Source organism: Nerophis ophidion, linkage group LG04 (genome assembly GCF_033978795.1).
Source record: "Nerophis ophidion isolate RoL-2023_Sa linkage group LG04, RoL_Noph_v1.0, whole genome shotgun sequence".
NCBI classification, from domain to species: Eukaryota; Metazoa; Chordata; class Actinopteri; order Syngnathiformes; family Syngnathidae; genus Nerophis; species Nerophis ophidion.
This window is the reverse complement of record NC_084614.1, coordinates 37598455-37612070: the sequence shown is the minus strand read 5'-3', so window position 1 is coordinate 37612070 and position 13616 is coordinate 37598455. Positions and strand designations below refer to the sequence as shown.

The 13616-nt window shown below is 40.2% G+C and overlaps 2 protein-coding genes across 3 annotated transcripts in view; both read right to left on the bottom strand.

Annotated features, from left to right (window-relative positions):
• The window catches only part of jhy (junctional cadherin complex regulator), a 93625-nt gene extending 89983 nt beyond the window's left edge, over positions 1–3642 (bottom strand). The window contains exon 1 of the mRNA XM_061898032.1: positions 3008–3642. The gene's annotated coding sequence lies outside the window, so the exon portion shown is untranslated. The remainder of the gene's footprint in view (positions 1–3007) is intronic.
• Positions 3643–3755: 113 nt separating this feature from the next.
• hspa8 (heat shock protein 8) lies at positions 3756–8805 on the bottom strand. 2 transcript variants are annotated; one of them, XM_061898031.1, is made up of 9 exons: positions 8652–8805; positions 6390–6615; positions 6109–6314; positions 5884–6036; positions 5211–5766; positions 4937–5139; positions 4554–4752; positions 4229–4461; positions 3756–4153 (listed from the first exon to the last, which is right to left on the bottom strand). In XM_061898031.1, exons 2-9 carry the CDS (start codon positions 6592–6594, stop codon positions 3944–3946), a joined length of 1965 nt encoding a protein of 654 aa, XP_061754015.1. In that variant the 5' UTR covers positions 6595–6615; positions 8652–8805; the 3' UTR covers positions 3756–3943. The 2 variants fall into 2 exon arrangements, with proteins under 2 accessions (XP_061754015.1, XP_061754014.1); XM_061898030.1 differs by having other exon boundaries at positions 6109–6615.
• Between the last annotated feature and the right edge of the window lie 4811 nt (positions 8806–13616).

Below are 13616 nucleotides of genomic sequence, written 5' to 3'. Positions count from 1 at the left end.
TGAAAAATTGGGAACATATTAGGGCTGCACAATTAATTGATTTTTTGTGGGGAGGATATCAGGATTTTGGCAGCTACGTTTAAATGAGAGTGATCGTCGGCGATATTAACATTTAAAAAACAGGCTTTTATACATTTCAAACCAAGCATGTTCACAACCATCAGTCAGCCAACCACCAGGAGGCAACTGATAGACAGTGGACTTATGTGAGAGCGAGTAACCCAGAATTTCCACTGAATGCGAAACGGCCGCGGACGGCGTCACCATCTGCCATCCTGCAATCCCCACCGCCGTTCTATTGCAGTTCCGTCGTGCAGCGAAATAGCGCTGGCTTTTACGAGATCTCATGTGATAAGGAGGTGGGGAGCAAACCATTTTGGACCTTGGACAGAAACAGAAGGAAATCACCTCGCTCCTTTCTTCCCTGAAAATCCTTCACTTTTCTTAACATTTGTATATCCAACCATGAGTATGTGTAATATTTACATATATAACCTAGTCAGTGGCCTAGTGGTTAGAGTGTCCGCCTTGAGATCGGTAGGTTGTCGGTTCAAACCCTGGCCGCGTCATGGGAAAAATGGGACCAATTACCTCCCTGCTTGGAACTCAGCATCAAGGGTTGGAATTGGGGGTTAAATCACCAAAAATGATTCCTGGGCGCAGCCACTGCTCCGCTCACCTCCCAGGGGGTGAATAAGAGGATGGGTCACATGCAGACGACAAATTTCCCCACACCTGGTGTGTGTGTGACTGTCATTGGTACTTTAACTTTAATATATGAAACTATATTATTATCTACAAGTTGTTTTCAAACTTTAATGACCAATAATAACTTACCATCCAATTGAATGAATTGTGCAATTAAATGCTATGTTTTCTTTTTTATGTTGTCCTTTTAAAAATTAATAAGATAACTATTTCGAAACAGGTTACAAAGTCTCCTAATTTAGCTGCTGACGTATGCTGTGACATATTGCGTCGTTTCTAGTTTTGTTATTTTATCAAAGCTTGTATTAATTTATTCTAATCTATTTACTGGGAACATCTATGACTGATTACATATTTGATCAAAATTGGGAAAAAAAACCATGACGGCGGTCTAAAAATATAAATTTCATATTTGAATAATTTTCTTATTTCCTTTTGTTACATCCAATATCCATCCCATCCATTTTCTACCGCTTATTCCTTTTGGGGTCGCGGGGGGCGCTGGTGCCTATCTAAGCTACAATCGGGCGGAAGGCAGGATACACCCTGGACAAGTCGCCACCTCATCGCAGGGCCAACACAGATAGACAGACAACATTCACACTCACATTCACACACTATAGGGCCAATTTAGTGTTGCCAATCAACCTATCCCCAGGTGCATGTCTTTGGAAGTGGGAGGAAGCCGGAGTACCCGGAGGGAACCCACGCATTCACGGGGAGAACATGCAAACTCCAAACAAAAAGATCCAGAGCCCGGGATTGAACCCAGGACTACTCAGGACCTTTGTATTGTGAGGCAGACGCACTAACCCCTCTTCCACCGTGAAGCCCATCTATCCATCCATTTCCTACCGCTTATTCCGTTTGGGGTCGCTGGTACCTAGCTCAGCTACAATCGGGCGGAAGGCGGGTACACCCTGGACAAGTCGCCAGCCCATCACAGATAGACAGACAACATTCAAACTCACATTCACACACTAGGGCCAGTTTAGTGTTGCCAATCAACCTATCCCCAGGTGCATGTCTTTGGAAGTTGAAGGAAGCCGGAGTACCCGGAGGGAACCCTTCGCATTCACGGGGAGGACATGCAAACTCCACACAGAAAGATCCCGAGCCCGCGATTGAACCGCCTACTCAGGACCTTCGTATTGTGAGGCAGACGCACTAACCTCTTTTCCACCGTGAAACCCTGTTACATCCAATATTTTGAACCAAATAAATGCAATGGTACAAAATAATTAATCATAAGCATAAACTAGTTTTGACTCTGATTAAAAGTCCTGTAAACAATAAGAAAAAAACTACGGGAAAAATTGATATTGCCCCGCGACTCTAAAAGGGACAAGCGGTAGAAAATGGATGGCTGTATGAATTGATCTAATCCCTGTAGCATTGACTATAAACTGATACTACACCTGGTATCGTTAGACAATTTTTTTTAATCAATTTGCCCACCCATTTTTTGCATTAAAGCGCTCCATGAATTGATTAACGTGGACCCCGACTTAAACAAGTTGAAAAACTTACTCAGGTGTTACCATTTAGTGGTCAATTGTACGGACTTTGTACTGTACTGTGCAATGTACTAATACAAGTTTCAATCAATCAATCAAACTCCAATGATGCATAGCGCAGCATAGCTATTGCTTGTACTTTAGTCCCCCAGTGATAAAGCTACTTGTAAGAAACTTGGTTTATTTACTGCCAGGAAGAGGATTAGTTAGCTATTTCACTAGCAAGGACGCGACGTCACGGTGTGGAAACAGTCGTTCGCTTGTGGCAGTAAAAATTGTAGGACACAGCATCAATGTGTCAACATGATACCACGTTATGGCGATAGACTTAAAAAAGCTCGATCGTAGGCCAACTTTATATAGTGCACAACCCTAATTTGAGTGTCTTAATGCGGATATGGTGTATTTGGTGAGAACAGTTCAGGCAGGTGGATCGTGTGGCCTTTAAAAAAAACAAGACGTCTCAGATACATGTACAGTATGAGACGGCTTTATTTGCCATTTACACCACATATTAGTATGTAATTCTATAAATATATAACCGTAAGCCACTGGCGAAGTAATTGTTCGTTTTTACATGAGCATGTGGGGAAATACGTATTAACGTGCTCAAAATGGCAACATAAATTGAATGTACTTAATACATTAAACGTCTGGTAGTTTACAACCGTCGTGTTAACTATTTTTCTTTAAAGCTAAAGTTAAACAAAACACTAAACTTATCTTTAACTTTACACGAATCTAACAGTTTCGTACACAAGCGAAATAAGTGGATTACATACCTGCTCTCGTTACACCGAAAATATGTAAACCCGCGAAAAGATGGATTTTGCTCCGGCGATAGTGCTCGAAACTACGAATGCGCCACTTTCTGATCATGGTCCTCTATGACGTCAGTTATAACCATGTGTAAACGCCATAGTAACCCGAGAGACAACACAAACAAGACGCCCAATACGGTGCTTTCAATGTCCATCGTACATTTTAAACTTCGTCTATCAGTTTATTTCTCACAACGCCGTCATTGCTGGTTTCATATTAAGTAAAAAAAAAAATTCAATAAAAAATGTGACAATAAAAATCGAACTGGGCTTTAGGTGGAAGAGGCGTTAGTGCCTCTGCCTCACAATACGAGGGTCCTGCAGTCCTATATTAAATCCAGGCTCGGGATCTTTCTTTGTGGAGTTTGCATGTCCTTCCCGTGAATGCTGGGTTCCCTCCGGGTACCTCCCACTTCCAAAGACATGCACCTGGGGATAGGTTGATTGGCAACACTAAATTGGCCCTAGTGTGTGAATGTTGTCTAGCTGTGTTGGCCCAGCGATGAGGTGTCGACTTGTCCATGGTGTACCCCGCCTTCCACCAGATTGTAGCTTAGATAGGCCACAGCAACCCCCCCACCCCAAAAGGGAATAAGTGGTTGAAAATGGATGGATAAATCGAACTTTACTTTGCACTAAGTATACAATTGCTAGGGGAAACTTGCTTTAGTGTAAAATGGTCATTTGGGTTTCAATAAAACATCCAAAACCGGATTACAAGTTTTATTGTCAAGGAAATCTCCATGCACGTTAAACACTCTTGTGTCTTTCAGTAATCACGTTGCAAACCAAAACAAACCTGAACCCTAAATGTTACCAATTACACTCTTTAGCATGACGGGGCTATAAGAGGGCCGCTTTTTTCTTAAACATAGAATTTAGCTTAGGATGGAATGTTTAGTCAACTTCCTCGATGGTTGGGCCAGAGGATCCACCACCACCTCCACCACCAGGGGCAGCCCCACCAGCACCTGGAAATCCGCCAGGCATGCCTTCTGGCATGCCACCTGGCATGCCCCCAGCACTCTGGTAGAGCTTGGTGATGATGGGGTTGCACACCTTCTCCAGTTCCTTCTGTTGGTGCTCATACTCATCCTTTTCAGCAGTCTAGAAAAAAATATAAAACCAGTGTTACGTGCATTGAACTCCTCAATACCATTACATTTAAGAATTCACATTTACCTGGTTCTTGTCAAGCCAGCTGATAACCTCATTGCATTTGTCCAATATATTTTTCTTGTCATCATCACTAATTTTGCCAGCAAGTTTTTCATCATCCACGGTTGACTTCATGTTGAAAGCATAAGATTCCAGGCCATTCTTAGCAGACACCTTGTCACGCTGGACATCGTCCTCTTCCTTGTACTTCTCAGCTTCCCGAACCATTCGCTCAATATCGTCCTTACTGAGACGTCCTTTAAAAAAAAAAAAAAAAAAAAGTATTTAAGTCTGCTTTTTTTTATATTACCTTTTTTTTTTCAAAGTAGCTAATACTTTAAATCCATACCTTTGTCGTTTGTGATGGTAATCTTATTCTCCTTGCCAGTGCTCTTGTCGACTGCAGAGACATTCATGATGCCGTTAGCATCAATATCGAACGTCACCTCAATCTGAGGAACACCACGAGGGGCTGGAGGGATGCCGGTCAGCTCAAACTTGCCCAACAAGTTATTATCTTTGGTCATGGCACGCTCACCTTCATATACCTGTTGGCAGGTTAAACACTATTAACATGCTTGCAGCTATTCAACAATGTTAACGTTTGCATTTTGCTCAGAAGTCCAAGGAAGGAGAAAACCATTTTTGGTCTCACAAACTCTAGTGTAAACTACAAACGGCGGGAATAACAGCACAGCAAAATTTAATGACAAAATAACTCGTTACACTGACCTGAATGAGCACACCTGGCTGGTTGTCAGAGTAAGTGGTGAATGTTTGTGTCTGCTTTGTAGGAATGGTGGTGTTGCGCTTGATCAAGACTGTCATGACACCTCCTGCTGTCTCAATGCCCAGAGATAGAGGCGTAACATCCAGAAGCAGTAAGTCCTGCACATTCTCAGACTTGTCACCTGACAGGATGGCCGCCTGGACAGCTGTGAACATTAATTTTTATTAGCTAACCCAAAATTGACCCCCGTGTGAATCTTAAGGCTCGGACACTTACCTGCGCCATAGGCGACAGCTTCGTCTGGGTTGATGCTCTTGTTCAGCTCTTTGCCATTGAAAAAGTCCTGGAGAAGCTTCTGGATCTTGGGGATTCGAGTGGAGCCACCAACCAAGACAATATCATGAATCAGCCCTTTGTCCATTTTAGCATCACGAAGTGATTTCTCCACTGGATCCAAAGTGCCACGGAAGAGGTCAGCATTAAGCTCCTCGAAGCGAGCTCGAGTGATGGATGTATAGAAATCAACTCCCTCATACAGGGAGTCGATTTCAATGCTGGCTTGAGTGCTGGAAGACAGGGTACGCTTTGCCCTCTCGCATGCTGTGCGCAGACGACGGACAGCCCTCTTGTTGTCACTAATGTCTTTCTTGTACTTGCGCTTGAACTCCGCAATGAAGTGGTTGACCATGCGGTTGTCAAAGTCTTCTCCACCAAGATGAGTATCACCAGCAGTTGACTTGACCTCAAAGATTCCATCTTCAATTGTCAAAATAGACACATCGAAGGTGCCACCACCAAGGTCAAAGATAAGCACATTTCTCTCAGCTCCAACCTAAAATTAAATGGCACATTGAGCAATGCAATTTAACAGTGTTTCTTATAAATGTTTAATGTAATCTTACTACTACCCACCCTCGCCTCTCCACTTACAAAAAACAATACAACTTACTTTTTTGTCTAAACCATAAGCAATAGCAGCTGCAGTTGGTTCGTTGATAATACGCAAAACATTTAGCCCAGAGATGGTACCAGCATCTTTTGTGGCCTGGCGCTGGGAATCGTTGAAGTAGGCAGGTACCGTAATTACAGCATTGTGAACAGACTGCAGGAAAAAAAACACAAGTTTCAATTGATGAAACAAACCAGCATTTTTATTCTTATACAAAACCCTTACTTTTCCAAGATAAGCTTCAGCAATCTCCTTCATCTTTGTAAGCACCATTGATGAGATCTCCTCCGGGTAAAAGCATTTAGTCTCACCCTTATATTCAACTTGAACCTTTGGGCGAGTGTTGTCATCAACAACAATGAAGGGCCAGTGTTTCATGTCTGACTGTACAACAGACTCGTCAAACCTGCGGCCAATCAATCGCTTAGCATCTGTAAAATAAAGATGGTGGTGGAGGGAAAAAGTCAATTTCTCACTCAGTGAACAAAAAACAACCTTCCACTTACCAAAAACTGTATTGGTTGGGTTCATTGCCACCTGGTTTTTGGCTGCATCACCAATCAGCCTTTCGCTGTCAGTGAAGGCCACATAGCTTGGTGTTGTTCTGTTACCCTGGTCATTAGCAATGATTTCAACTTTCCCATGTTGGAAGACTCCAACACAAGAGTAGGTGGTCCCGAGATCAATACCAACTGCTGGTCCTTTAGACATTTTGTTCCTGTTATAATTTATCTGTGGAATAAATGCAACAAATTTAAAATGTATTAACCTACTGATCGATTTTTAGAAATGAAATGTATTGCCAGAGTGAACAGCCGAAAGAAAGCCCCAACAGTTAAAAATCTAACATTTTAAAGTATTACAAACAATGATGTACGATACAAGAGTTTGCCGATTTGTTACAGTAACATTTCTACTGGTATCAGCGATACTGATCCGATACTTGGTGCAAATATACCTGTCTGGTAAAATTGAAAACAATTGTGTATATTAATCATTGCTGCTTCACCGCTTTAGACATAACTTTTGTACTTAAACTTAGGACTTTAGCTCACCAGTGGTTCTCAACCTTTTTTCAGTGATGTACCCCCTGTGAAAATGTTTTTTAATTCAAGTACCCCCTAATCAGAGCAAAGCATTTTTGGTTGAAAAAAAGAGATAAAGAAGTAAAATACAGCACTATGTCATCAGTTTCTGATTTATTAAATTGTATAACAGTGCAAAATATTGCTCATTTGTTGTGGTCTTTCTTGAACTATTTGGAAAAAAAGATATAAAAATAACTAAAAACTTGTTAAAAAAACAAACAAGTGATTTAATCATAAATAAAGATTTCTACACAGAAGTAATCAACTTAAAGTGCCCAATTTGGGGATTGTAAGAGATCCATCTGGATTCATGAATTTCTTCTAAACTTTTCTTCACAAAAAAAATCTTTAACATCAATATTTATGGAATATGTTCACAAAAATCTAGCTGTCAACACTGAATATTGCATTGTTGCATTTCTTTTCACAGTTTATACACTTAGATTCATATTTTGTTGAAGTATTATTCAATAAATATATTTATAAAGGATTTTTGAATTGTTACTATTTTTTAAATTTTTCAAAAAAAATCTCACGTACCCCTTGGCATACCTTCATGTAGCCCCAGGGGTACGCGTACCCCCATTTGAGAACCACTGCTCTGGAATTCTTTGAGATTGGATCAATGCCACAAGTGGTGGAAAAGTGTATTACAATTGAGTACCGCTGGTGCCCATATAAACTAACACTGAGGAACATTAGTTATTAAACACTGAGTTAGACAAGATCCCAATTATTTAATTTCTTTACACTGTTCCCGTTAATGATATACAGTCTCAGATAACATCAACAGTATATCTCGACAATTGCAAAATATATTTGAAATTGTTAATTATTAGAGTATAAAGATCTTGTATCAATATTTCAGTTTTGATCAGCACGTCTCAGTCAAACATGTTGAAAGTATTCTACAGCACAAAGCTTTTCACCAAATACACTGTTGTAGTTTACATTATTCCTTATATCTGTTAGTTACTGTTCTTTAACTCTGGTTATCACAACATACAAAGCAGATAAAAAAGTGTTATTGGATCATAAAAGAATAATCAATACACAATTACACATTTTTACATATCAAGCACACATACCCACATCACGTTTAAAACTGCATTTTCAAAATGAAAACACACCAAAAGCATTGTTTCGTCCATGTTGAGAAATACCCCATGTTTTCAGAGCGGATTGTGCAGAATAAGACTGTACAAAATGGTGACCAGGCCTCAGAGCCTGTCCAACGATAGCATGACGCCAAGTACATGGCATCATGAAGCTAATGCTTGACAAAGAAAGAGTACAATAATTGGCCTTTAAAACGCAAATACATGTTTTTGTACAGGCCTAGTCAAATTGTACCCAATGTTTAAGGGGAGGAACTGTGTCCCATTTCCGCCGCTGAAAATAACGGAAGTGGTCCGTTAGCTTGGCGCTGTCTAGAATGTACTGTTCTAGAACCTTCTGAGCGCCGGGTCAAGCCCCCCCCCCACCCGATGATTACTTCATGTAGCCTAGGATGGTTTGACTAGAACATTCAGTCAGCAGTCTAGGTCATTTTGGAAAAGAGTAACATTTACTGGGATTTCTTTAAACGTTTTACATACAACGCTCACAAAATAATCATCAACGCGAGCGGAACGGCGGGCCATTTTTAAACAAAATCTCGGTGAATTCACATTTACTTACCGAAGTAGTGAATGTGTTGTGTTTTTTACAAGGAGGCCGGGATGGGACACCGGAGCGGCGGCTTGCCCTTGGCGACGAAAGAAGGAAAAAGAGCGAAAATGCGGCCAGACCGTTTTATATGAGGGTAAGAGCAGCCAATCAGACGCAAGGCTTTTGACGCGACCTTAGCGTACAGCCAATGGCTATCTTGTGACGTAACAATGAGAGTGACCGCTTCCTATGTGACGTTTTTTGTCAACCAACGTTTACCCGCGTGGCTTTAAACAATAGCCCATCTTTTTTTTTGGCCATCATACCGGGAAATACCGAACAAAATATTCTACAATTGAGAAATATTTAAATAATATATTTAGATTTTCCCTACACAGATAAACATTCTGCAGCATCCAGAGGGTACCTTTTTTTAAGAATTACAAGTTGAATAATGCTTGTTTTTAGAATAAAATGCATATTTCTTTCTTAAAACTCCTGCTAATTTCTAGATATATAAATCCTGATTAAATATGTTTTATCAAATAAAATTAACTAGCTGCATGGAAAGATAATTTCACTATTGTATAGTAGTCGTTTTGTCTTATTTGTTTTCATATCTGGCCCTGCGATGAGGTCACGACTTGTCCAGGGTGTACACCGCCTTCCGCCTGATTGTTGCTGAGATAGGCACCAGTGCGCCCCGCAACCCCAAAAAGGGAATAAGCGGTAGAAAATGGATGGATGGATGGATATAAATACTGATTGAATATGATTTATCAGATAAAATTAACTAGCTGCATGGACAGATAATTTCACTATTGTATAGTAGTCGTTTTGTCTTATTTGTTTTCATATCTGGCCCTGCGATGAGGTGGCGTCTTGTCCAGGGTGTACCCCGCCTCCCGCCCGATTGTAGCTGAGATAGGCACCAGCGCCCCCCGCGACCCCATAGGGAATAAGCGGTAGAAAAATGGATGGATGGAAGTTGAATAATGTTTGTTTTTAAAATAAAATACATATTTCTTTTTTAAAACTCCTAATTTCTAGATATATAAATCCTGATTAAATATATTTTTTATCAGATAAAATTAAGTAGCTGCATGGACAGATAATTTCACTATTGTATAGTAGTCGTTTTGTCTTATTTGTTTTCATATCTGGCCCTGCGATTAGGTGGCGTCTTGTCCAGGGTGTACCCTGCCTCCCGCCCGAATGTAGCTGAGATAGGCACCAGCGCCCCCCGCGAACCCATAGGGAATAAGCGGTAGAAAAATGGATGGATGGAAGTTGAATAATGTTTGTTTTTAAAATAAAATACATATTTCTTTTTTAAAACTCCTAATTTCTAGATATATAAATCCTGATTAAATATATATTTTATCAGATAAAATTAAGTAGCTGCATGGACAGATAATTTAACTATTGTATAGTAGTCGTTTTGTCTTATTTGTTTTCATATCTGGCCCTGCAATGAGGTAGTGACTTGTCCAGGGTGTACGCCGTCTTCCGCCCGATTGTAGCTAAGATAAGCACTAGCACCCCCCGCGACCCCAAAGGGAATAAGCGGTAGAAAATGGATGGATGGAAGTTGAATAATGCTTGTTTTTAGAATAAAATACATATTTCTTATTTAAAACTCCTGCTATTATTTAGGTATATAAATCCTGATTAAATATGTTTTATCAAATAAAATTAACTAGCTGCATGGACAGATAATTTCACTATTGTACAGTAGTCGTTTTGTCTTATTTGTTTTCATATCTGGCCCTGCGATGAGGTAGCGACTTGTCCAGGGTGCACCCCACCTTCCGCCCATGTGTAGCTGAGATAGGCTCCAGAGACCCCCTGCGACCCCAAACAGGACAAGCGGTAGTAAATGGATGGATGGATGTTTTCATATCTTTTTGTAGTGTAGGGGGTGTCCAAAGCAGGGGGGCTCTTTGCGGCCTGCAGAAAATATTGTGAATGCCTAAATTAAAGAAAAAAATATTAAAACCTGGAGTTAAAGAGTAAATAAGTGTAAAGTAACGGAAACTACGGATGCATGATGGATTTTTTTTAAGCCGATACCAAAATTAGCAAAAATGTCAACATAAAACGTTAGCATGCTAATATAGAAAATGTAGTGTTGTCCCGATACCAATGTTTTGGTACCGGTACCAAAATTGTTTCGATACTTTTCTAAGTAAACGGAACCACAAAAAATTGCATTAATGGCTTTATTTTAAGAAAACATCTTATGGTACATTAAACATGTGTTTCTCATATGCTTCATATTGCAAGTTTGTGCTTAAAATAAAATAGTGAACATAAAAGACAACTTGTCTTTTATTAGTGAGTATAAGCAAACAAAGGCTCCTAATTTAGTCTGCTGACATATGCAGTAACACATTGGGTCATTTATCATTATATTTTTTGTCAAAATTATTAAGGACAAGTGGTAGAAAGTTGATTATTAATTTACTTGTTCGTTGACTGTTAGTATCTGCTTACTTTGTCTTTTAACATGTTCTATCTACATTTATGTTCAAATGTAATAATCATTTATTCTTCTTTACATGTTCTATCTACATTTATGTTCAAATGTAATAATCATTTATTCTTCTGTTATTTGGATGCTTTACATAATCAATCAATCAATGTTTACTTATATAGCCCTAAATCACTAGTGTCTCAAAGGGCTGCACAAACCACAACACAAACCACTACCACATCCTCGGTAGGCCCACATAAGGGCAAGGAAAACTCACACCCAGTGGGACGGCGGTGACAATGATGACTATGAGAACCTTGGAGAGGAGGAAAGCAATGGATGTCGAGCGGGTATAACATGATACTGTGAAAGTTCAATCCATAATGGATCCACACAGTCGCGAGATGCCAGTCCAAAGCGGATCCGACACAGCAGCGAGAGTCCCGTTCACAGCGGAGCCAGCAGGAAAACATCCCAAGCGGAGGCGGATCAGCAGCGGAACAGCCGATACACAGGCAAGCAGTACATGGCCACCGGATCGGACCGGATCCCCTCCACAAGAGAGGGGGGGACATAGGAGAAAAAAGAAAAGAAACGGCAGATCAACTGGTCTAAAAAGGGAGTCTATTTAAAGGCTGGAGTATACAAATGAGTTTTAAGGTGAGACTTAAATGCTTCTACTGAGGTGGCATCTCGAACTGTTACCGGGAGGGCATTCCAGAGTACTGGAGCCCGAAATGAAAACGCTCTATAGCCCACAGACTTTTTTTGGGCTTTGGGAATCACTAATAAGCCGGAGTCCTTTGAACGCAGATTTCTTGCCGGGACATATGGTACAATACAATCGGCAAGATAGGATGGAGCTAGACCGTGTAGTATTTTATACGTAAGTAGTAAAACCTTAAAGTCACATCTTAAGTGCACAGGAAGCCAGTGCAGGTGAGCCAGTACAGGCGTAATGTGTTCAAACTTTCTTGTTCTTGTCAAAAGTCTAGCAGCCGCATTTTGTACCAACTGTAATCTTTTAATGCTAGACATGGGGAGACCCGAAAATAATACGTTACAGTAGTCGAGGTTAGACGTAACAAACGTCTTTAGTGGACAGAATGGAGCGAATTTTAGCGATATTACGGAGATGAAAGAAGGCCGTTTTAGTAACCGAACCCTGGGGAACTCCACACGTTACCTTAACGTAGTCCGAGGTCACATTGTTATGGGAGACGCACTGCATCATTAGTTTTGAATGATACCACAAATTTGGGTTTCTATACGATACCAAGTAGTTACAAGATCAGACATTGGCCATATTCAAAGTCCTTATGTGTCCGGGGACATATTTCCTGAGTTTATAAACATAATATAAATTGATAAAAAAAACAAAGGAAGATGTTGTGATGCCAAAAAATATCGACATAATCATAGCAGTATCGACTAGATACACTTTTATTTTTGCTATCATTACAGTGGATGTTAGGCGTAGACCCACCAGTGGCGTTTGTTTACATTGTGACGCTGGTGAGCTAGTGTGTAGTGAAGCATGTTTGGCTATTCCTCGTTCTGCGGGTATGATACTTGTAAGAAACTTACTTTATTTGTCGCCATGGAGGCAAGGATTAGGGATTTAGAAGTAGCTAAAACACTTCCAAAATGGGCTGTATTTTAGCCACTAGCTAGCTAGCACATCTTCCTGAGGGCGTTTCAGTGTTATAACTTCACCTTTATTGTTAGTTTTTCGGCCAAAATGCGTCCTTTCTCCCTTTTCTGTCTGCACACATTGTCTGCTTGTAAGTACTCTGTGATTGTGTGCTACCAACACGACTTGAGGGCCACAGGGGCATAGGGGGTGGCGGACCAGTACACTTCAGAGGCGGTATAGTACCGAATATGATTAATTAGTATCGCGGTGCTATACTAATACGGGTATATCGTACAACCCTAAGAAGAAGTTAACATACATCTATGATGGCACCAAGAATCAAAAACCATGTTTTTTAACAATGCTAGCACAATATTTCCGCATTCTAGCAGAGGGGTATGTAAACATACTTCTAAAATGGTTGCAATTATCAAAATCCATAATTTTTAGGATTAAACATACAAAAGAAACTAAATGCTTGGTTGATTTGGTAGGTCTGTTCTTTGCGCCATATGTATTACTTATTTCTGTTTTTGTTCTTTCATTGTGCTTTACATTTGTAGCTGTATGTTTAAATGGCGGCGCTGAGGTGGCAGCTGATTGTATCAGCTCTGTGTGCTTTTAATGTGTTTTATATCTTTTATTTTCTTTAATGTGTCCCCCTTGTTTTTATGTGTTTTACTTTATTTTTGTGGACTTTGTATCTGCACTGCAACCCCATAAGTTCCCCATTGTGGATTAGATAAAGTTCATATCATCGTACAACGTTATTCTTCTCGAGAAGGTTATTAATAACCGATTAACTTGATCTTATGTATTATTATTTAAATATAGTATGTGCACACCATGGCCTTCACGGGGGCAGAGGGGTTAGTGCGTCTGC